This window comes from Magallana gigas, chromosome 7, assembly GCF_963853765.1.
Source record: "Magallana gigas chromosome 7, xbMagGiga1.1, whole genome shotgun sequence".
Classification (NCBI taxonomy): Eukaryota; Metazoa; Mollusca; class Bivalvia; order Ostreida; family Ostreidae; genus Magallana; species Magallana gigas.
The window spans coordinates 6,445,108-6,469,436 of record NC_088859.1 but is presented as its reverse complement, the minus strand read 5'-3'; the positions used below and the strand labels follow the sequence as shown (position 1 = coordinate 6,469,436).

The 24,329-nt window shown below is 33.2% G+C and overlaps 1 protein-coding gene across 1 annotated transcript; it reads left to right on the top strand.

Moving 5' to 3' along the window:
• The first annotated feature begins 1,116 nt into the window (after positions 1–1,116).
• Positions 1,117–24,040, top strand: LOC105328726 (protein phosphatase 1 regulatory subunit 7). Its single transcript, XM_034457265.2, has 15 exons — positions 1,117–1,330; positions 2,099–2,489; positions 2,986–3,075; positions 3,907–3,978; positions 4,098–4,156; positions 4,294–4,346; positions 4,860–5,002; positions 5,295–5,450; positions 5,568–5,623; positions 5,838–5,961; positions 6,324–6,458; positions 11,081–11,144; positions 14,578–14,659; positions 21,387–21,503; positions 23,127–24,040. The coding sequence occupies exons 1-15, from the start codon at positions 1,215–1,217 to the stop codon at positions 23,185–23,187; spliced, it is 1,719 nt and encodes a 572-aa protein (XP_034313156.2). The 5' UTR covers positions 1,117–1,214; the 3' UTR covers positions 23,188–24,040.
• The last annotated feature ends 289 nt before the right edge of the window (positions 24,041–24,329 follow it).

Sequence of the window (24,329 nt, the reverse complement as noted above, 5' to 3'; positions counted from 1 at the left end):
TGTTTTGCATATCAATTGTATATATATCAGAGATGTGGAGATTACTTGGATTGTGATTATAGATAATTAATGAAAAAAAATACCAGCTGTCGAACTTTGTCATTTTTTCGAATAATATTGCTATAATATAACTTTTGGGGTACTTATTTGTTGCGATATTTTGAGATGATACTGTAATGCTGATTTTTGGGGGGGGGGGCTGATGTTACTCAGGTGAGCAATGTGGCCCCTTGGCCTGTTATTTTATTTTTTTTTGGGGGGGGGGGGGGGTTAAAACAATGGTATTGTCACAAACTTCCAAACTTGTATCTCCCTCTCCTTATGTTTGTATTAAGATTACATTAATCAGAAGAGATTTATTCAAACTTTATGTAAAAAATACATATTTTAAGGTGGAATAACACATCATCACAAAATGGCTGACCGCTGATCGAAACAACATTTCGTTTTATTAAAAGGATTTTATGGACTTAAACATGTAACTTATTCCATAGCCGAGTGGATAAAGTGTCGGACTTGTGATCTGTACATCCAGAGTTTGAATCCGGCAGGAACTTTTGTTGGTATATACTGGAAAAATTATTTTAGATATTCATTTTTTATCTCCAAACTGCAAATTTTTCGCTTATTTTACATTTGTATAGTTTATCTATCATTATATCTTTCATTATCAAAAAATTTCCTGTTAATTTGAGTGACTTTTTCCAGGTGTGTTATTCCACCTTAAGATTTTTTTTTTATGGTATAAGTCCATGCAAACAATAATATTTATCTATCCTTAATCATTTTTTTTCATACACATCCCGGTGTTTATTTTCTTACTTAAAAAATTGGAGAAAAACTGTGAAATATAAATGATTAAATAAAAATCTGAATACATGTAATTGTACATGTAAGTATTATTATTTAATAGCCTTAATTTTTGTAACTTTTAAGGTTCTGAATCAAAAGTTAACATGGGGCCAACATTTTTTTGCTCTTGCTGATTATTTCTGGTTCTTGATTTGAAAATAAAAATTTTACAAATATTACTGTGTAATTGATAGCATGGGCAATCAAAAGAGAAATTATCACTGCAAAATATTTCGACTCAGAAATTGAATCGGGCTCGATATACAACTTCATATCGATTTAAAAAATTCCAACATGGCGCCCAAGCTCCAAGGTAAACAACGAAATGATTCAATGAAAATCATATAGTTATTAAGGTGAAAATGGAAGGAAGATTGAAGGCAAGAAGCTCTGGGTCTATCCCATCAACACTTGGAAGACAAATCGGCGTTTTACCTGTCGGCAATCCGCCGCCTAGAGCAAGAAGACCAAATCCTAGGTATGTCATTAATGTCATACATCCTCATCAACCACCTGTTATAGTGAAGTCAGTGTTGTGCTTAATAATAGGTTTATTGATTAATATGTATTGGATGTACAATTCAATAAAGTATGACTACGAATCATATCAGATCATTTGAAAGATTTAATTTCTGTTGCAAATAAAGGGAATCATGTGGTTGACCACGTTAACGCAGTTTGAGCAACAAAAAAAGGGGAGGGGATACGTACTAGTATATAGTAATATTATCGGGAAAAGGGAACAAACAAGCGGCCATTGATTTTGTGGTAATTTGTTTCAAACTTAACTTCCAAAATTTTGAATAAATCACGATTTTAACTTTGTTTGAAATTAAAATGTTATGTATCCCAACATGACACACAACAAAAAACAGTTTTCTCAGGGGACTGGGGTTTGAGGTTTCTCTTATGAAAATTCTTTTATGGAGAAGTATATAACATTAGGAATGTGAATTTGAGATAAACATGGCTATGTACTGTAGAAGCACATATTTTCATTGGGTCAAAACTTCTTTGTTTTTAAACCAAACACAATTTCATTGACATTTAATTTCGTCATATGGTTATCTCTTGTATTCATTGATACTCGGGTTAAAAATTCGTCATGGATTTAAATTCGTCAATTTATACTGCCAACGAAAATAACGAAATTAAATCCTCATCGAATATTTCTGCTTCTACAGTAATTAAGATATATGTATTATTTTTGAAGTTTAAAAAATAAAAACATTGATCTTTACTGCAGACAAGTCCTTCCACCACCCCCACAAAGAAAATTCGCAGATGTGTCTAGTGGCCCGGTGCAATACAGTGAAGCTAACTCTGCTACTTTAAATGACAATACTGTGTCAGTCGGAAGGACACGAAACGACCAACTAAGTGCCAAATCAGGAAAAGTGAAAGTAAAACAAACCTCTCCTCCTACTAGTGACTTGACCTCAAGGCCATTGTCTAAAAAATATGTTCCTAGTCCACCAAGTTCTTCTCGGTCTGTGAGGTCACTAGGGTCATCTGCAAAGGTCAAGGACACTTTGTCTAGTGCTAGAAGTACCGCAAGTAGATCTGATATTGAGACAGAACGAGAGGAGGAATTCTGGGAAAAGAAACCATCCAAAACTGTGACGGAGCAAGAAATTGTAAGGGGAGCCAAATATAGTTGAAATGAAATATTTAATGAACCCCTCATTTTGTTTATGATATTTTAAGATAGAATTGTTTTTGTTATTATATAAGGAATAAGGAATCATTCTTTGAGTATTATGAGGTGATAATTTTGGTCGGTGCGTGAACAAATCCAATTAAGCCCGAAGGGCTATATGATAGATGTGATCACGCCACGACGAAATTATCACCTCATAATATTCAAAGAATGATTCCTTATTACTTATATTTATATAATTTTAAACTGTTGTACGAATAAATATTTAAATATGAATAAGCAAACCCCGCTTGCGCCTCAATTTGGCGTCATTTGTATTATGGGTTATATATTACAAAATCGATATCACAGGCAACGACACTGGAAAATGTAAATATATACAGTAAAAGGATTTGATTATTTTTAAACCAATCATTATTGTCAAAGGAAAGATAAACCTAGATGGAATCTAGAAACTTATTTTGTATTTTTAGTTGGACCAAAACCAGGAGACAGATGTTAGCAGAATTTATGACATTAACTTACATGCTGCAGAATTAACTGTGGTACCCAAGTTAGAGAAGGTAGGGATTTTCTGGTCAGCACTGGAGATGGAAAATAAATTATGTGTTTGAAATGTATTCCACAAGGGCTGAATTTTAGGTCAAATACATTGTTTTACAGTGAACATGATTATTAAAGGGGCAGGGTCATGAATTTGGTCAAAAATTATTTTTACTATTTTAATGTTTTAATGTTTACAATGCTTATGTAAGACATTTTTAATAAGCAACCAAAACTTGACTGTCATTCGTTGAGTTATAAGTTACAGAGGTTACAATTCTTTGCTATGTAAACAAAGCTTTTGTTTATATTTTGATTGTTAAGGTGAAAATCCTCGTTTTAGACCTATAATGAATATGTTAAACATTAGGAGCTGTTTATTTATATGCTTATAACTCTAAGACTGACTCTCAAATTTCATTTCATTATTAAAAATGCACTTCTAAAGCATTATAAATAATAAAATCAGAAAATAAAATTTGACCAAAATCGTGACCATGCCCCTTTAAATGGTCAAAAAAGATACTGGTATGTCAACGTCAAGTTTGTTTGATTAACTGAGGATGAAAACAAGCACAAGTGAAAACCATGAATTTTTTAAATGTAAAATTTAAAGTACTTTCATCTAGATTCAGGATATAATGTTTCAACATCGCTTCTTTATAAACATTTCCATGTGCATAACAAAATACAGTAGCAAGTAAGATTATTTGTACCAACCCAATGTAATTTAAAGGGTTCCAGTAGATCTATACGAAATTTTTATTGCAAAAAGAATTCAACTATTGCTTGATAATATGAGTGCACCATTCAGATTATGGACTAATGTAGTCTTACTTTTCTTCTCTCAGTTTCCAAATTTAAGAGTATTAGATTTATCCTGTAACTACATAGAGCGAATAGAAAATCTGGACCAATCCAGGGTAAGTTTATAGAGACTTTATACGAGAGACAGTCTAAATATTCTATTTCTTTTAATTAAAGAACTGCTACTTTTGAACAGTCAGGTTTTTTATTATAATTGTACTTTTTTCAATTTAAGGACATTCGGGAACTGAAACTATATGATAATAGAATTATCACAATAGAAAATCTCAAAAAGTAAGTGACATATGGAATGTCTGAAGTAATATTTTTAGTGAAATTATTTTTTATTGGATTTCTGATTGATTAATTTATTAGGCCAATGTATGCATAATTGTTTACGTGTACTTGTAATAGTTTGTACTTTCTTGCAGTTTGAAAGAGTTAGTAGCATTACAACTACAATACAATAAACTAAAACAATTAGGTAGGTTCATATTTTGCATTGATATTATTATAATACAGGTACCATAATTAATTGATTCCTGTCCTGATTTTTATGGTTTGTTTTTTACTTCTGAACCATGTTGGAACTTTTGTGGTTCTGATGTTGATACTGCATAAACCTAATGATTTACTTACTGTAGATTCCTTATTTTACACGAGAATTTAATTCTGCGATTCTATTGTTTTCCATCAAATTGCGAGAACATAAAATCGCAAAAGTTGAATTTTTATCTTAGTTTCATGTAATTTACATATGCCTGAAAAATAAAAGGGAGATTTTTAAAATTTGCAAGATGTTCTACTCTTGCGATTTCATGCAGATATTTATTTCTCGCATATAATTAGGAAATCTACAGTATAAAAATTTATAAACTTAATATTTGGTACAAAGCATCATACAATGTGCAATCCTATTTTGATAGAAATTGTAGCACACACTTTTGAAAAGTAAAAATTGTTTAGAATAATGGAGGTTTATTTGGATTTGTTTTAGGTAAAGGCCTAACAGCCCTGACCAAACTGAGGACCCTGCGGGTCGACTGTAACAAGATTCTCCGACTCGATGCTGCCGAGCTCTCCTGTTGTGTTCACTTGACGTCCATCAATATCAGCTACAACTTGGTGGATAGTTTGTCTGTGGGTGCAGTTTACTTTTTATTTTTTTAGAGAATTATTTTCATTTGTTTTTAAATTAACCATTGATGAGTTCCCTCAATTCTAAATTTTGTACAGAGATTTCTTTAAAGCTAAGACCAGTTAATGTTGGCATTATAAATTTCACGTTGTTGTTTCTTATATTGGAATGCTTTTAAGGCAGAGTTATGCCCCTTAGATATAATCTTAGATTTCTGCCATGATTATGCTCAAATTATCTCAATATTGGAAGAAATTAACAAGTTATTACACTTTCTGTAATATGTACTTTCAGGCTTTAAACTACTTGCCTAATTTGGAAGAGTGCTATGCCGCAGGGAATAGAATAAAGACAATTGAACTCTCACGGTGTAAAAAATTACAAGACATTGATGTCTCTAAAAACAGGATCACTGATTTATCTGGAATCAAGAGTCTTCCCAACCTCCAAGTCAGTGTGGGAGTTAGTCCCCTTTGTCTACTCTAGAAAAACACCTGAAATTGCAGTAAATTTTATGTTTATTCATTTCAAACGACAGTTTGTCAATCCATTTTGATTTTATTTCAGACTTTGAACATCTCATCCAATCAGATAGCTAGCCTGAAACCTCTAGGAAAGTCAAAGTAAGTTGCTCCTGCATATTTTCCCGGGATGAGTCAGTATATTGTGTGATGTTTTACAATCCGTTCTGTAAACATCAAAGATTGGCACTATTGACTACTCCACAGCATTGTCGCTGTCACATGTGAAGGCTTTGTTCCTATTTTATGATCTTATTGTGTGCTAACTTCCTGATCACTTGTCATGGCCATTAAACACACTATCTTTTTATTGTAGAAGTCTACAAGAGCTGTATGCCTCAGGAAACAGAATATCTGATCTTTCCTTCATCCCCGACTTTTTCCCTCGACTTGAGATATTTAACATCAGTTGTAACAACATAAAATCCCTGGATGAAGTGGTATGTAGGATTTTCATATTCATTAAAACAAATTCTCTAAACGTCCATTCAGTAGAATTCAACCTTATATCAAACAAAGATAAAGTGAAGTTTGAGCAACATTCAATGAATTAAATTGTGATTCCCCTGCAAACTTTATAAATTGATTGTAAAAATAAGCATTTCCATTAAACATATAAAACATGAATACCAACTTAATTTACAGTCAATGTCAGTTTGTCTATTTGTGACCTCCATTTTATATTTGTACATGTATTAGTTTTTGGGCAGTAGTTATGAAATCAGCTGTTGTTGGAGTGGAATTAACATTGATGGAGAGTGCAATAGGTATACAAACATCTAATATACTGGTATTGTTGTAGTGTGTCCTGGAGAGGTGTGAGGATATCGCAGAGCTGTTCCTGTATGAGAACCCTTTCTGTGCCCCCGGGGCGGAGCACTCCCATTACATGGGCGAGGTCCAAGCTGTCATTCCTCAGCTGGAGATTTTGGACGGGGTTAGTCATGTTTTTGAGAACTTCAATACTCAATGTTTGACATGACTATAAAATTATCCTGTTAGAAAAGGGACTAATGATATTGAAAATAAGAATATCCAGGGGAATGGATTTTTATTTATACAGGATCTACATGTATTATACTACATAGTCCAGATATTTTGTATATGACTCCATAAAGCTGGTTGTATCATTAGAGCTGTAACGATACTGCGATATATCGATTATGGTGATTGTGAGGGCCCACGATATGCGTATCATATCGTCACCTGTGTATTCGTGATTTACTGCATGAGTTAATTTTCATTGACTTTCTAGAATAGTTACATAGTATACATAACATGAAGACTTAAAGAAATTTCAATTAAAGTTACAGTTAGAGAAAATAGCACACAAATTTATTCACACAAATTTTTGGGGAAATGATAACCAAACAAAATCTCTAAAATGAAGGTTTATTTAAATAAGTAATTTTGATTAATTAATATTCTTTCAATAACTTTTTAGCAATGGTAAAAGGACAGTGGTTAATGGATAGATATACTGCTGTGTATACAGATCAAGGGATAGTTCAAAGAAACCATCAGCATTTTATTTCCATTGATAATCACGTCTCTATTTTCATTCAAAGACTCTCTGTATGCCCTGTAGACTGTTTTCTCCTGTCGTAAATGAAGCATCATTATCTGGATATTAGATTGGGTATAATGGCTGATACCAAATTATGAGGACAATGAATTCTTTGTCTCACAGACTGTTTAATCCTTATTGCAAAGGATTCACATATGATTTGTAAATATGATATCTTTTGTTGTGTGACCCATTCACTCCATCAGCTATAGTGTATCATGCATGGGAACCAACTAATACAGGGACGTGTATACCAGTACATATAAAATATCAAGGGGTCTTGACCTTATGCCCTGTGGTGTTTCACAGTTATACATTAAAAATTATTACAATAATATCATTTATCATACTTTTCATAGAAATAAACTGAATCTGACCTAGCTGATGAGAATTTTCTTAATTGCAAAACCACTCACTCTAGAGTGAAATTATGTAGCAACAGGTCATATTACTTGACAACGGATGATACTGAAAAACAACAGTCTGAATGTGGGGAATTTTAATACACACATGTAATTTTAGCAATGTTTTTAAAGTGTTTCATCAACAATGCTGAAGAAATAACATAAGTGTTATGGATTTCAAAGGCAATTAACAAAAATTTTCTTATTTTTTTACAATCACATATAAATCATATCGCAGGCTAAAACATATTGTAACAAGAATCTCCCATGATTTGTGATGATCAAGCTAGGAATGTTGCACAGTCAACCTCAGAACAGCTTGGAAGAGGAAATTTAACTGATGTTACTATTGCATATCATGTGAGATCCTGTGTATTTTTTTGTAATGCATTAGGTCCCCATGTATCATGTGTGAACATATAACACATTTCCTTTGTATCATATTTGATGCAACCAATGCAACTGTTACGATATCATGTGATCTGTTTCATTCCTTTGCTAGCTGCTTTGTATTTTATGTACAAGTCTATAAACTAAAGATAATGTTCTTTATTGCTTCACATTCTTCTCTCCTTATCTTTATTTGGAAAAAAACTAAACAATTTCAGCTCTCTAAATGCTAAATATATCAAAACGCTATTTTCATGCAATTCCCTTATAACTACAGCACTTAGAGTTTTATCAGCAGAGAGAAAAAAACCTAATTGCTAAAAGGATGAGACAACTGAATCAATTTCAGATTGGTAATATGCATTAGAAAGTCAACTGTCTGCGAATAGTCTGGGTAGAAATCAATCATACAGCTATCTCCATTTGTGATTACCATCATTTAAACACTGCATCAGCTCTCCATGGCTGATTGATCAGCGCTCGTTATCTCATTAAATCATTGATTAGCTTTTGATACTATTTTAAACCCTTTAGATTTGTTAAAGATGGCACGATAATGCTAGATACATTTATTGGCATTTGATTTTTTTTTCTCGTTTTGGTGCAATGAAGAGAGATCTTTTTTATCCAATTTTATATGGAGCTTCAGTGACAGAAATACATTAGAAAGTATTTCATCTTATTGGAGATAGATTTATTTTACTATTGTTTTTTTATTTGTTTGTTGACGATGGATAATCATAATAACGAATGCACAGAATCAAAAGGAAAACTACAATTTTTATTTATCCTGGATCCCTTGTTTATTTCACTTAGATGTTTTTTAATCAAACTAAATGTCAAGTTGTAATAACTCACATTCAGGCTAGGTTGTAAATCATACTAATAATACAATCACCATATTTTCTGCTGAAAATATTTTGACGATAACTGTGAAAATATGGATTCAAGCTCGAGACAGAAGCTGATGACTACTCAGGACATTACATGTTTAGTAACTTACTTGAAAGCACCAACTCCCCATCAATGTGCAAATTTTTTCTCTCCCTCATCAGATATACAATGTATCTATGTTATTTCCTAGAGCTATCTGAGTTTTAAAAAATGAATAAGATTGATCTTTTGATTGATTGATTGATTGAATGATCAATCAATTTTTAGGTCATCTGAGTCACCTCAGGTTACCTACTGCAATTGGTCTTTGCCCATTGTCTTGCGTGTTCGTCGTGCAATTTTACATTTTTAACTTCTTCCTTTAAACTATAAGACCAATTGTTACCATTTTTGGTGTGACGCATTTCTATGTTAAGAGGAATCTAAATTATGAAATTCGTGGCTCTACCACCCCAGGGCGCCATAGGCGGGGACAACTATGCAAAAAAAATAGTCCAATTTTCAAAAATCTTTTTCTCTACTCCTACATATGTGGGGGGGGGGGGGGGGGGGGGGGGGGGGGAACTTAACGCATGGTTATGATGTCCATGAAACCCTCTACCAGATTAAGAAATTCATGGCCCAAGGGTCAGGGGTTCAGGCCCTAGGGTAGAGTTGAAAAATATGTCCATATATTGAACATGTTAAGTTAATTGTTGTTTGTCATCCATAGCAATTTTAACAACTCATTCTTTATAACAACATGGCAAATTAATTGTTACTCAGCAAAATTGAATTAAATATGTGTTCTGTTTTAGGAAATCTACTTTAATAACCTATACATTGTATACTTTCATGAGAAAAAAAAGCTTTATGCATTTTGTATGCATTATATGGTAAATGAAATTGTAAAACTATTATAAAAGGCCTGCAGGTCTTTCATTACCAAAAAGTTTACAATTTTTAGCCCCTGGAGCTAAGGAATGGATAATCTGTGATTACTGTAACTCCTGTAAACCCCCCCCCCCCCCCTACACACACAAACACACACACACACATTTTCATGAATTGATGTTTTTCACACACCAAATAAATGATAATAAAAGCAAGGTAACAATAAGAGGCATCTCAGATTAGGGTTTAGACTTCAAAATCAAGCTTAAAAAGCAAACATGAGACTCTGGCATGTTATATCAAGGGATATTGTGCTCAGGTGACTGTCAAGGCCTGTGGGCCTCTTGTTTGATTAAGGTTCCTGTCATAATCAGGTGTCTATGTCACAGATTGCACAGCCATGGACTTATTCATTACTCAAGCAATTGGCAAGTCTTTTTTACCATGTAAGGTCCATGTTTTCTACATACCAAAACACCACATGCTCCGTTTAACCCTGTAAACACACTGGTTTTGATAAACAAGTATTTATTTTATTCCTCCTCTTTATCAAAATTGGTTTTGATTTAATCTTATATGTTATGAAATAATTTTAAATATACTATAGACAAACTTGAACATCAGATCTAGGCAAAATCTCATAAATAGGCATATGGTAATAGAATTTTCCTTGTAATTATAATATATGTTCAGATATGGGATTGAATGTGTAAAAACAAGTGTTGAATACTTCAAAGTTTTGTTATTGTAATATACATTTATTTGAAAACACAGAAGATAATGAAAAATTGTAATTTACTTATAAATTATAATAACTAAATTGATACATGGAGATGGTTCTAATACTGCATGTACACCAACTTTTTTCCTCAAGTGAGAAATATTCGTGAGATTTTCAAGAGGTTCTTCGTTGCGAATATTTCTCGCCGCAAAACTAGTCTTTGCGGTATGGGTGTTATATCAAAACGTGTGGATAAAGCGTGGTGGTGAAAATAGTTTTTGGGAACCAGTTTATCTCCAGTAAATCGCGAAATAAAGTTGTCGCAACTAAAAGTGGGTTAACAGTACGTATTCCTGTAGTTATAAATCTTGTCAGTAGACAGCTTTGAAAATTTCAAGATCACGTGTGAGAAACAAATGATGAAGTCTGTCGAATGGGTAATGGTATTCATGTATGTTCTCTCATCAAATCCAACTGTCGGAAAAGATCATTTTAACTCTGTGTAATTCAACCCCTCATTTCAAATTAGTTATCAGACTGAAAATTTCCAATCAATGACAAGAAATTGCCCTAGGGTGGACAGAGAAAATGACATGAATGCATGAGAAGCTTACTGTATATATATGTAAGAATTAATTCGAGTCTTATTAGAGGCCATATCTCTGAAATGCTTCCTCTTTGAGCTCTTATTTGACTGTTTTACTTTGTAGGCCCACATAAAGAGACACACCCAGCGCGGGGCTCCACTGATGAGACCCATGTCTGCCTCTACCAGTAAGTTTCACTCCCTGATACTTTATAGTATTAAATCTATTCCTAGTTAAAACGCTAGGAATTATCTGCTTAAATTTTGAGAAGGACCCTTGGCAGAATTTAAAATCTTGCTATTATTTAATCAGTAAATTGTGAAGTTCATTATTTTTTAATAAAAGTTCAGTTCTCATGATTTTATGCCCTCGCAATTTGACATTTAACATTAGAGTCGTAGAATTTGGAACTTGCGTAACATATGGAATCCACAGTAGATTTGAATGATGGGATTTCAATTGCAATCTAGTCCGATAGTGGTCCATGTAAAGTGTGTATTGAAAGTGAAAAAAATCTTCTTAAGAATGGATTTAGAAGATACCAGTGCTGCAAATAATTGGAATTTCCATATTCTACGGCAAAACATGCCATCATTTTATGGCAACCATGGAGACAATTTCTTTTTATGGATTACTGAGTCAAGCATAAGAGAAGCATGAGGGTAGCATTTCAATGTTCTATACAATTTATATCCAGGCCAGGACATCACTCAAAAATTTGAGGAATTGTCCTTGTATGTTGAAAAATGAATTCTTAAAATGGTGAATGTTATTCATAAATATTAGTACCGGGTATATATAGCATTATTTGAAAAGATATCCATTTTTAAATGAATTTCTGATTTCATAGTTTATCTCCTGATGTCTACAACCAACTTTCTTTTAAATTTATCAAAGATACAATTTCATCATTCATTCCCTTTTTAACCGGGTTTTCCAACGGAAATATCCGGTTATTAAAATGGTGAAAATGGCGGGCGGGCGGGTGGGCGGCTGCCAAAAGGGTACCCTCATTGTACGGATAACTACTCCTACAGTTTTCAAGATAGGAAGTTGTTCTTTTGCAGATCAATTGTACATATATCAAAGGTGTGCATATTGCTAGGATTTTGATTTCCAATAATTTATCAAAAAAATACCAGCTTTTGAACTTAGTCATTTTTTGGCAAAATATTGCATATAGGGTACCCTCATTGTACAGATAACTCCTCCTACAGTTTTCAAGATAGGAAGTTGTTCTTTTGCAGATCAATTGTACATATATCAAAGGTGTGCATATTGCTAGGATTTTGATTTCCGATAATTAATGAAAAAAATACCAGCTTTTGAACTTAGTCATTTTTTGGCAAAATATTGCATATAGGGTACCCTCATTGTACGGAAAACTCCTCCTACAGTTTTCAAGATAGGAAGTTGTTCTTTTGCAGATCAATTGTACATATATCAAAGGTGTGCATATTGCTAGGATTTTGATTTCCAATAATTTATCAAAAAAATACCAGCTTTTGAACTTAGTCATTTTTTGGCAAAATATTGCATATAGGGTACCCTCATTGTACAGATAACTCCTCCTACAGTTTTCAAGATAGGAAGTTGTTCTTTTGCAGATCAATTGTACATATATCAAAGGTGTGCATATTGCTAGGATTTTGATTTCCGATAATTAATGAAAAAAATACCAGCTTTTGAACTTAGTCATTTTTTGGCAAAATATTGCATATAGGGTACCCTCATTGTACGGAAAACTCCTCCTACAGTTTTCAAGATAGGAAGTTGTTCTTTTGCAGATCAATTGTACTTATTTTAGAGGTGTGCATATTTCTAGGATTTTGATTTCCGATAATTTATCAAGAAAATACTAGCTTTTGAACTTAGTCATTTTTCGGCAAAATGTTGCATATAGGGTACTCCATTTCACTGGATACGTGTTGACATGGATTATGGATACAGTTCACATAAAAGAAAACCCGGTTTGCTGTCACATTGACAGGCTTTTCACTTGTTAATGAATAGCTTAATAATTGTATTGTCAATTTTGATTGTAGTAGGGGTCTAATTCCAAATTCAGATCAGTTAGCTTGACTGTACTTGAAGATACACGCATCAAGTATTAAAACTGATCTCATTTTGCAGATTATATATTTTATATAGCTGCTGTAAACAGTAGAATTTGTGCAAATTCCAATTTAATAAATGTGTATTATCTTTTAAAACCAATGAATTAAGATGTTATATAAGGCAGTTCTCTGGTGGAAAAACTTTGGTTGTAAAATCTTCAATCATGGCTCTGCAATGTCTAAGAAACCATAAACTTTTGTCACTTATTATTTCCTAAGAATTTACCCCTTCATATAATTAATGATAGCTAGCTGCCGACAGTTTCTTTGTTCCTTTAATCATACAAATCTGGCAATGTCCTCATCTATTTCAAAAATTGTTTCCGCTGTGATAAAATATGAATATCAAGTATTATCAATCAAAAGTATAATTGTGAAATGGATTTTACATTTTCTGCCTCATTTCAAAGCAATAAAAAGAAAACCTGCTGCAATCCCTGGGGCCTAAGAAATTTTAAGACAATCAATTACAAAAATGAATATTGTCACATTTGGCCAGGGAAAAAAAATCAATCATAACTCATTTCTATAGGATAATGACAGTTCTATTGCACCAGAAGGGAATTCGCAGATTCACACTATAGCAAATGCAAAGTATTTGTTGTTAATTTATTTTGAAGCGATAATTTGACACAAAAGCCATCTTTGGAACCTATAATCAGCCATATATAAAATTTAATCCTCTTCGAAAAATCCAAACCATACATGCAATAATCTGATATTAATGTGATATCAGACTGACCCTATACTCAGTAATATCAGACTGACCCTATACTCAGTAATATCAGACTGACCCTATACTCAGTAATATCAGACCGACCCTATACTCAGTAATATCAGACTGACCCTATACTCAGTAATATCAGACCGACCCTATACTCAGTAATATCAGACTGACCCTATACTCAGTAATATCAGACCGACCCTATACTCAGTAATATCAGACCGACCCTATACTCAGTAATATCAGACCGACCCTATACTCAGTAATATCAGACCGACCCTATACTCAGTAATATCAGACCGACCCTATACTCAGTAATATCAGACTGACCCTATACTCAGTAATATCAGACTGACCCTATACTCAGTAATATCAGACCAACCCTATACTCAGTAATATCAGACCAACCCTATACTCAGTAATATCAGACCGACCCTATACTCAGTAATATCAGACTGACCCTATACTCAGTAATATCAGACCGACCCTATACTCAGTAATATCAGACCAACCCTATACTCAGTAATATCAGACTGACCCTATACTCAGTAATATCAGACTGACCCTATACTCAGTAATATCAGACTGCAAGGGGTTAATTCCTTGACTGCCAGAACAAAGGAATCATGTCACAACAATGTTTGATTTATTCTAGGAAATATGAGAATTTTCTATCTTTGCGAACCTCAAACTGTACCTGATGGTATTTCAAACAAAAAATTGTACATGTACTTGATGTAGATCTAATGCTATTTTTTCAATTTTTTTTATGTTGATAGTTATCAGTGTCAGACAAGTAGAAACCCAGATGAAGGCCATGGATAACGAGATGGCGTCTTTTGAGAAGAATATCCTTGACAGGTAATGCATAGACTGTCTCTGGTTATGCTTACATTCCTTTGTTATTTTAGCTAAGTTGTACGTGAATCCGTTAAATGGACTGAGGGTGCAAGACAAGAATTTTGTAAAGTATGAATCAATTCATCTGATATACAAAAATTGGCAAATGATATGGCCAGATACTGGCTCTAAAACTTCAGGCCTTAGGTTTATGGCCTGGGTTTACCAAAACCCACATACAAGTCAAAGGTTCAAGGCTTGTCAAATCGGCTAGGAACAGTAAAATTAAAAATCTTGACAGTCCAGGTACTAAACGAAATGCGACACACATAAGAAAATACTTGTACTAACAAACTCACTCTGTAGTGACTCAATTGTCACGACTGTAAACCAACTTTTACGCGAGAAATTTATGTGAGGCTTGCGAGAGCCTCAATGTCACAAATATTTCTTGCCAAGGACCAGTATTTGCCTTTAAAAAAAAAAGCAGGTGTGGATAAGGCTTGGTCGCAAAAGTTAAGTCACTGCAAACCAGTTCATCTCGGGTAAATTGCAAAATAAAGTCGTTGTGAATAAAATTTGGTTTACTGTCAGTTCTGAGAAGCTGTTATTGATAAACTATTGACAACTTCTCACACACTAAATATGATTTAAAACATTTTTAGAAGATGTGTGTTATTGCACAAAAAATGTTTCCCAGGAGATAGTAGTTGTCATTGAGTGACTGGCATGCAGGCCATATGGGACAGTGATATAAAAACATTTTGGTAATTTAAAATAGAATCTTGAAATAAATTGGTTTGTGGTAACTTGTCAATACAGTGGAATGGCAGTAATTTATTACCTGAGCCTTTTCTGAAAAATCTTCCTGACAATTATAGTGCAGTATGATTTCTAAAATTACTTGAAAAAAGGTTAGAATTAGTTATTCTTTTATTGAGAAGCACTTCAATATTCAAGATAATTTGGTTCGGTACAAAGGTTTCCAGATTATCAAGAGTCTACTGAATGGGTATACAGTAAAACAAGGCTAGCACAAAAACTAATTCCTGAAATACCAAGTGTAAGTCAGCAGCCTGGGACATTTTTTTATGTAAATGATAAGGTAGATATTGTGGAGTATCAAATACAGAAACCTTCAATAACCCACTGATTTCAAAGAAGATTAAGGGTCTCAAATGTTATTAACACATACAGTCAAACCTTGTTATCTTGAACATGATGAGACTGGTTAAAAACTTTGAGATGTCCAAGTATTAAAGATATCAAGAGTTAACTTCTTCAAGTATAGTGGTTGGGACTTACAAATTGCTTTGACATATCCATTGTATTTGAGATACCGAAGTTCAACTGTACAATAATCTTGAAGTCTAAATTCACATCATACATAAACAGTCACTCTGTCATGCAAGTTATCTGATGGAGCACTTCTTTAACTGGACAGCTTCTGATATCTCAGGTTTCAAAATAGCTCCAATTGTTGATTTGAGTGAGTAACTTTAATGTATCATTAAGCTAGGCCAGGTAATCTGTTGGTGTTTATGAAATGCACAATTTGGAAGCAAACATCAGATGACATTGACTGCATAATTATTACAGTTGAACTTCGATACCTTGAACACTGATATCTATAATACAATGGATATGTCAAAGTGATATACTTTCACAGAATACTTGGATATCTCTAGTTTTTAGCTCACCTGAACCGAAGGTTCAAGTGAGCTTTTCTGATCACCGGTTGTCCGTCGTCCGTCTGTCCGTCCGTCCATCCGTCTGTCCGTCCGTCTGTAAACTTTTCACATTTTTGACTTCTCTAGAACCACTGAGCCAAATTTAACCAAACTTGGTACAAAGCATCCTTATGGAAAGGGGATTCTAAATTGTTAAAATAAAGGGCACAACCCTTTTTAAAAGGGAGATAATTGCGAAATTGCGAAAATTGGGTGGGTGTCTTAAAAAATCTTCTTCTTCTTAAGAACCACTGCACCAGATATGCCAATATTTACACCAAAACTTGTATATATAGTGAAGATTCTAAATTGTAAAAATCGCGGTCCCCGGGTCAATACTGGGGTCCCAAGAGGTGTTCAAAGTTGATTAAAAAAGACAAATTTAACATACAAATATATGGGGGAAAATGTTTTTAAAAATGTATTCTCAAGGACTACAGTGCTAAAATTAGTGAGATTACTATACAAGTACCCTTAGATAGTGTAGATTCTAAATTGTGAAAACCGTGATCCCCGGACTAATACTACGTACGGCTCCAAAATATGTTCAAAGTTTATAACATAGACTTATATAATGGGAAAATGTTTTTAAACTGTTCTTTTTAAGAATTACAATGCTACAGTTGTGAGATTACTATGCAATCATTCTAAGATAGTGCAGATTCTAAATTGTTTAAATCATTTTTTATTAAAAGAAGTATTAAAAAAAAAAAGAAAAAAGAAATTTCCATGATAAGTTTATCATAGTTAAATTATCTGGAAATGCATGTTTATGTTTATCGACTAGTTTTTTGTTTTTTTGGAATTTCGATCCCGACATCAATTACTCACATATCGGGATCCAAGTGATCGGGATCAAAGATCATAAATTCAAACAACTTCAAAAAGGTGTGGATCTTAGTTTTTACGAAGTTTTGATTCACAAACACACAGTAAGGAAAGATAAAGGAACAAAATATAAAAAATGGTTATGGAAAAAAAGTAGGAATCATTGATAGACTTTATCAACTATATATAGACTTTTCATGTTTTTTGAGTTTAGTCTATAAGACAGATGATCGATGAGAATGCAAAATCTAACATGCCTAATGTCCTCATCACACCTGCAATATTTTTATTTGATAAAATCGATAAAAAAGCTTTTAATGATTGAAATACAAAAGAGATGCCAATATCATCTTTTAATTATTTAACGAATATTTTTCAATTTTTTCAGTGAAATGGGAATTTTTTTTTACTGGAAATGTGTATTTTAGAGCTTAAAATCCAATCTCATTTGATGTGTAAAATAACTATGAATATAAACATGCCAAAGATAAAATTGTTTCTTCTTTTTGTGTATTGTTTAATATATGGCAAAATCTTGAAATATATGAGTTTTACAATATTTATTCAGAGTTCACTTCATAATAAACCCTTTCGAAAAAAAATGATACAAGGACTATTGTTCAGGTGAGCGATTTGTGGCCCATGGGCCTCTTGTTAAACAGTCCCATCTAATTCGAGATAACGAAGTTTGACAGTATTACAATAAAAGGAGTAATAAGAATAAAAATGTGCAAATGACAGACACACCCATTAATTACATATCAAAGTTTACAGGAAGTGAATCAAAGTGATAAGCAAGTTTGAGATCAGGTAAAGTTAAAGGTCATTTATAGATGTCAAAGATCAAAACAGGAAGTAGTTAACTCAAGTGCATCTTTTTATCACTTGCATCTCACATTTAGTAATCTGCTTTTAGGACAACATATTTTATTGTCAAGCTTTGGATCAAAAGTTAGGGGAGAATCAGTGATATAAGAAATCACAAATTAACAGATTAAGAGGAGTTCAATTTGTGTTGTAGTTCATTGAAGAATATAATCTATCATGCAGCTTCCATGCACTGCATTAAATAGCCCGGCTTTACTTTATGTGTTTAGGATAGATCGCCTTTGAAGATGGATTCAATATGTCTGAATTTTGCTGCTTGTAGATTAAAGAAATCTACTGCTTCTAAGTGCAAATTGAATAATGGAATATAATTAGGATCAATAGACATATATCCCATCAGATTTTGATTGATAAACTGGATATTGATTACAAACGAACGTGATGTACTTAGGTCTAAGTCATTAAAAAGTGAAGATAAAGTTAATATGAACTTAATGCTACAAGGTATGAGTATAAAGCAAAAACACAAAATGATAGTGATTTTATAAGATATTTAAACTTCTGTACATCCACGCACTGAGATCTGTATGATTGATTTTAAGCACTTTTTCCTTACAACAGGTCTCAATAAACTTCTATGTATCTAGAATGACAGTGAGAAAAACTGTACATTTATTTGGTTTTATACACAGTTCAATAGACAACAGATACCATGATTGCCCTTTTAACGCTTATTTTGATTAATACGGCCTATTCCTTTATTGACCTAGCCTCTTCGCCCTGTGCAGTTATTTCGATGTATTTTTCCCATTTACCGGTAGTATGATGCAGTGTTTCATTATAAAGGGCTTAAACGTTGTCTGATTTCAAATTACCCAGTGGAATAATTTGCATGAATTTATGTATGGTACTTTGTTCTTTTCGGAAAATACTGATGGAAAAAAATGACCAGTTTTGGGCGCTGAGCTGCCATTATTTAGGAGATTGCGTCAGGATTTTATTTCTTATTTCAAGCATTTGCATTTCATCAGCTGAATTTAAAACAAGAATTCTCAACAGGTTTGACTATCCTGTTATCAAAAGCACATAATTGATTTTTAAGAAATTTCTGTCAAGATGGCAGACTTTGTGAATGAAAGAATTCCCAGTATAAGGTTTAGCTATACATCTCAACCAAAAAAGTTGATAGATGCTTGCAGCGTATATACCGTACATATGTCATGCACTGACAATTAAAAAAAATTGTTTAAAGAATTAAACTTAATAGCTGTAAGCCACCTTTGTCTCAATTTCCTGTCGTAGAAAGTACAGACAATTCTATAGGCAAAAAGAAAATCACGTTCACGTGAATATAAGCACATTGGAAGAAAAGCATCGATGAACGATTGGAGTATGAATCACTGAGTGAATTTGCTTGTCAAGTACTGGTAGAAGATGAGATTTTCTTGCTTGATTCACTTATGGTTTTCTGTGTAGATGAACAGATTTAAGTCATCAATTCATACAGGTTAATGGTGTCAGCACCCAACATCTTAGCCAGATTATAAGGAAATTAAGAGAAAGAGGAAAGAGAGACCCAGACCCAATGTACTTTTTGTATCAGCGAGTGTGACATGATATATCGTCATTAAGTATGTTTTACCAGAGGAAAACGTCTGAACATGGCCACATTTAAGAGGTTGGCCGCATATACATCTTTGGAAAGTCTTTTGTATTATTTGCTGGTCCATGTAATTTAATCATTCCAGTAAGAAAGTATTGGTTAGAGTGAAGGAAATCATATGCTCAGTTGATCACTCTCAGTCTTTCCCTGAAGGAACTCTGTAATCAGTGTGCCGCATGCATAAGGCTTTTCTTCTTTTTATTCAGACAGTCTGGAAAGAACTGAAGTATTTCCCATCGATAAATGTCGTACAGAAGAGGGGTTATTTGGTGTTATTTTTGAAACAAGAATAAACTGTTCCAATAGAAGGGAGGGTGTCAGGGCTGGATCATCAAGGCGTTCTGTGGAATAGATTTTTCGTGTTTCAACAGTTTAGTCAATAAATTCAATTATAAAGCTTGTATTTTATATCTCTTGGTTAATAATCTACATTTGCATATCATGAATCCCTTTTTTGGCAGCTCCTTATTCCCTGAATAGCTTGCGGAATTTTTCTTTCCTTTTTTCACTATTTCCTCTTACAATACACAGAGTGATTGAAGTGGTTAGGGCAATGATTAGGGTAAATATGGTAACAGATAGCAGTTGCTGGCTTAGAAATGTCCAATCAGTTTATTAATGTTAGAAGTTTTTGTATCCAGTTAAATTTTATTGATAGTCATAAAATATCCCATGTTTTGATTGTTTTAACGAGAAGGATCTATCCTGCAACATCTGCTTGTCAAGTTGCCATGGTTTGTTTAAATGCTGAATCTGGAGTGGTTGTGTTAGAACCACTCTCATCCTGATCAAGTTGGCTACCGTCTCTAGTGGCCCATACTTGTGTTGCCTGGCATCACCAGATCTCCCATGGTTTACCTCAAGTGCAGATAGTGTACATTTAGCTAGAAATTTGATTCTGCAACAATAGGGGTCCATGAATATACCCCAGTTGCATGGATATTTGTACATGAAACCACTCTCTCTCTCTCTCTCTCTCTCTCTCTCCATCTCTCTCTCTCTCTCTCTCTCTCTCTCTCTCTCTCTCTCTCTCTCTCTCTCTCTCTTTAAAAGACATGTTTACCGTTAGGAAGTGACTTTTCTGTCACCATCTGATACACAGAGGTTCTCTAATACCTGCCCACTTAATAACAAGAAAAAAGGCCAGGGCTCATCATGGTATAATGTGAAATCAATATCACAACATCTGGACAGCTAAACGCACCAATCAAAGGCAGGACGGGGATCAATTATTTCATCATTTAAAGGAAATTAAATAAATTCAAACACTAAGGCTATTGTCATTTGATCTATTTACAGTACTCTGTATTCACTTATCATCCATTATCTTCCTGTCAGCAGTGAAACGGCTTTAGATCCAAAGGGATGTGCCAAAGGGCCACAGCCGTGTCCTTCGGCACAATTCAATGCCAGTGTTCTTACGACACATGCCGCATTGGCACAAACTGTCAACCAAAGCATATTACTGGAACAGAAACAATAGATTTTATTGCAATTAATTAAATACTGGTACAGGTGAACAACAAATCTATTGGTCAAGCCTACATGTAAATGGTATTAATTTGGCTTTTCTGTAGCATCTGTTTTTGTTACCATGGTTATGCATTGCATACATGTCTCTCGTGTTATGAGGAGTATGGTTTTAATATTACAGTGTATTAACTATTAACTACTATGTAGTTTCCACATCTTGTTTTAGATTTGAGTCCTTGAGGTCATCATGTGGCCTTGATGTCAACAGTTCACCTCTCTCAACTAGAAATCCTGTTCCAGCACCGTCCTTGACCTCACAACGACCTTCAAGTAAAAGTAGCAGGTGAGTGATCACAAACTTACTAACAGTATGGTCCTTTACTTGATGTTTATATACGGTAGCCATTTTATATAGCAAAGAAAAGTTGACATTGGTATAAAAATACACCATCTGTCATTTCATTTATAGTACAATGCCATCTGTATTTGCAACAGTCATTAATTAATCATGATGGACAACTCCAAATGCAAACTTTCAAACTGTAGCAAGTAATGAGTTCTGCCATGTTTTGTTTTAGAATTTATTGATAAATATAGCCCATATTCCCAGTTAATTGCCATGAATAGTTTTATTATTCATATACATGGCATTGTTGGCATTTAAATTTTCTAAATTTTTTGTACACATAAATAGACATGTATAACCACTTACATGCATGAAAGGAAAGTGCATGTTGTATCGTACTTATACCAATATCAAATTACACAAAAAAATGGCTTCATAATATACGACAAATCATCTGTTCAAACCAATTGTCAGGGTAATCATAAAATATCTAAATAAATGATGTCCTTGACTTATTTAAGTAGGTTGAGTTCCCTGAAAAACATCATGTTGCCATATATAGCCAGTTTAATGCCATTTCATGATAATGTTATTATAAAACTTCAGCCTCCATGTAAAAATCATGTACAACTTCCTCTAGAATTAGATAGTTGCTTTTTCTGACATCATCATTTGAAATTATGGTCAAGTCTGTAACTGTTTGACTTACATGAATATATACAGATGCTAAAAGAAAATGTTGTCGCATGAACACTTGTACTATGCATTCAATGTTTCAAAATGTTTTCTGTGCTTCATATATATTCTTCATGGATTTCACAATCACAGTTTCAAGGATACCTACTGTATACACGGCTATTTTTGCCCAGTGCTATTTTCGAATCTTTTCACTTGCAAATGGTTTTGCCCGGTCTTGAATTGGCCAAAACAAAGTTGTGAATAAAGAAAGATAGTTTGAGTCATAGCAATGAGGCTAGTCTTAAATTCAACTGCAGACCAAGAGGGCGAATGGGGCAAAAATTAAACAGGGTTGAACAGTTTCCTTTATACAGTATTAATTTGGACAGTGATATTAAAATACAATGTGCTACATGTATTAGAAATTACTATTTAATTAACATTTAATTATGAGGCTCAACTCAACAATGAAATCCACAAAAAGGTGGAATTTAACGGATGTTGATGAAACCACAGTATTTGACTAACTGCCTTTATTTGTCAAAAATTTACACCGACAGGTCTTTATCGATAAGATACATGCAATATACACAATAGAGATGTAACAAACATGATTGACATTGCTTTACATACCAAGTCACTTAAATGAATTGAATGTTCCATGAATTAGTACTTTGAATTCTATGATGACGGAAAACTATTGGCATCCATTGATTGGGATTTTTAAATATATGAATGCTTACATGCATGTATTTTTGACAAGTTTTCTATCGAATTTGATTTATTTATTTATAAAAAAATCTTTAAAAAAGGTGCCTTTTTAAAAATCCTTCCATACAACTTCTGTGCATGTTTAAAAGAAACGGTTATTGTATTTACTTATCAGATGTCTCCTTATGGAAAATAATTAAGAATTTTTTTTATCTCATTGTATGATTTCAGCCGCTCCAAGATAAGAGATGCTCTTCAATTTGCGTCCCAGAACTTGGATGATGCCGCTTGAGAGTGCTTGTACAAGCTGTGTCAACAAGTTGTATACTGTGATACTAATATCCTTCCATCCCCAATCTGTGTGTGTGTTGTCGCTACAGGGACATTTGCCAGCTGCCAGTTTGTTAACTTCGTAGATAGTTTTTTACCGTTACACAAAGTTAAAGTACATGTTTGGTATTCTATGATCTAGTTTTCTTTATTTATCCCATCAATGCTGCTATGCAGATTCGTTTTTTCTCTCTATCCGTTTTTTAAGATCGCGTAATAAATTGAGGAGCAGATGTTGCAGAACTCATCTAAGATTAGAATTGTTTCACAGTGTGACTCTATTTTTGTGTACATGTTTCCTTGAGCTTGAATTGTTGATTTTTTTTGTCCCTTTGATGTTCACTGAATCTGATTTGTTTGCCTGCTCCACCTGTCACATCATGTGATTTATTTTCTATTGACAACAAAATCTGTTTTGTTAAAAAAAACCCAGTCCTTCTCATCATCAGCTGACTTGTTGATTTCGTCTCTATTGATCTTATGTAAGTTTCACAACCAGTTGTATCATACTAGGGACCCAGAACCAAGCATTGAATTTCATTTATTATTCATCCTCATTGCTATTTTATTTATTTTAGATATCATTTTCTATTCACTTAACTATTATACAGTGTCTGATATAAATATTGAATTATTTTATTATACTTCACCAAAATCAATGTCGGACTGCAAAGACCTGAAAATCCAATATAAAAAAGATTCTGTTTGAGATGTGAAGCACATTGAACAATACCAAGATAACTGATGAATAAACAAGTAAATAAATCATTAGATGTGTTTATATATACCAGTATATATACTCAATTTCCATAAAATGTTGATGACAAAAATTGTAGATATTTATATGGCGAACTTGATATTTTTTCTACTTTTTCACTGTGCAAACGTGATATTTACATAAATAAATGTAGAAGGAAACTTGCTAGAAAACCTCTGTTTAATAAACATTGGGTTGAATCCTTCTTAATATGTAAAATGTGAGGAAAACTAAACAACAAACTGTGTATTTAGCATATATCAAATCTATTAAAGAATGAGTTAAAAGTTTAGTTGTTTTTTTTTTAACCATAGAAATTGAGAATTAATTACAAAACATTTTTCTTT

Bases quoted from the DNA above. Each gene is read 5' to 3' on its own strand.
- LOC105328726 (XM_034457265.2), top strand. From the start codon at position 1,215: ATGGAAGGAAGATTGAAGGCAAGAAGCTCTGGGTCTATCCCATCAACA. The intron at 1,331-2,098 runs GTATGTCATTAA...TCTTTACTGCAG, and splicing joins GCAAGAAGACCAAATCCTAG to ACAAGTCCTTCCACCACCCC. The intron at 21,504-23,126 runs GTGAGTGATCAC...GTATGATTTCAG, and splicing joins CCTTCAAGTAAAAGTAGCAG to CCGCTCCAAGATAAGAGATG.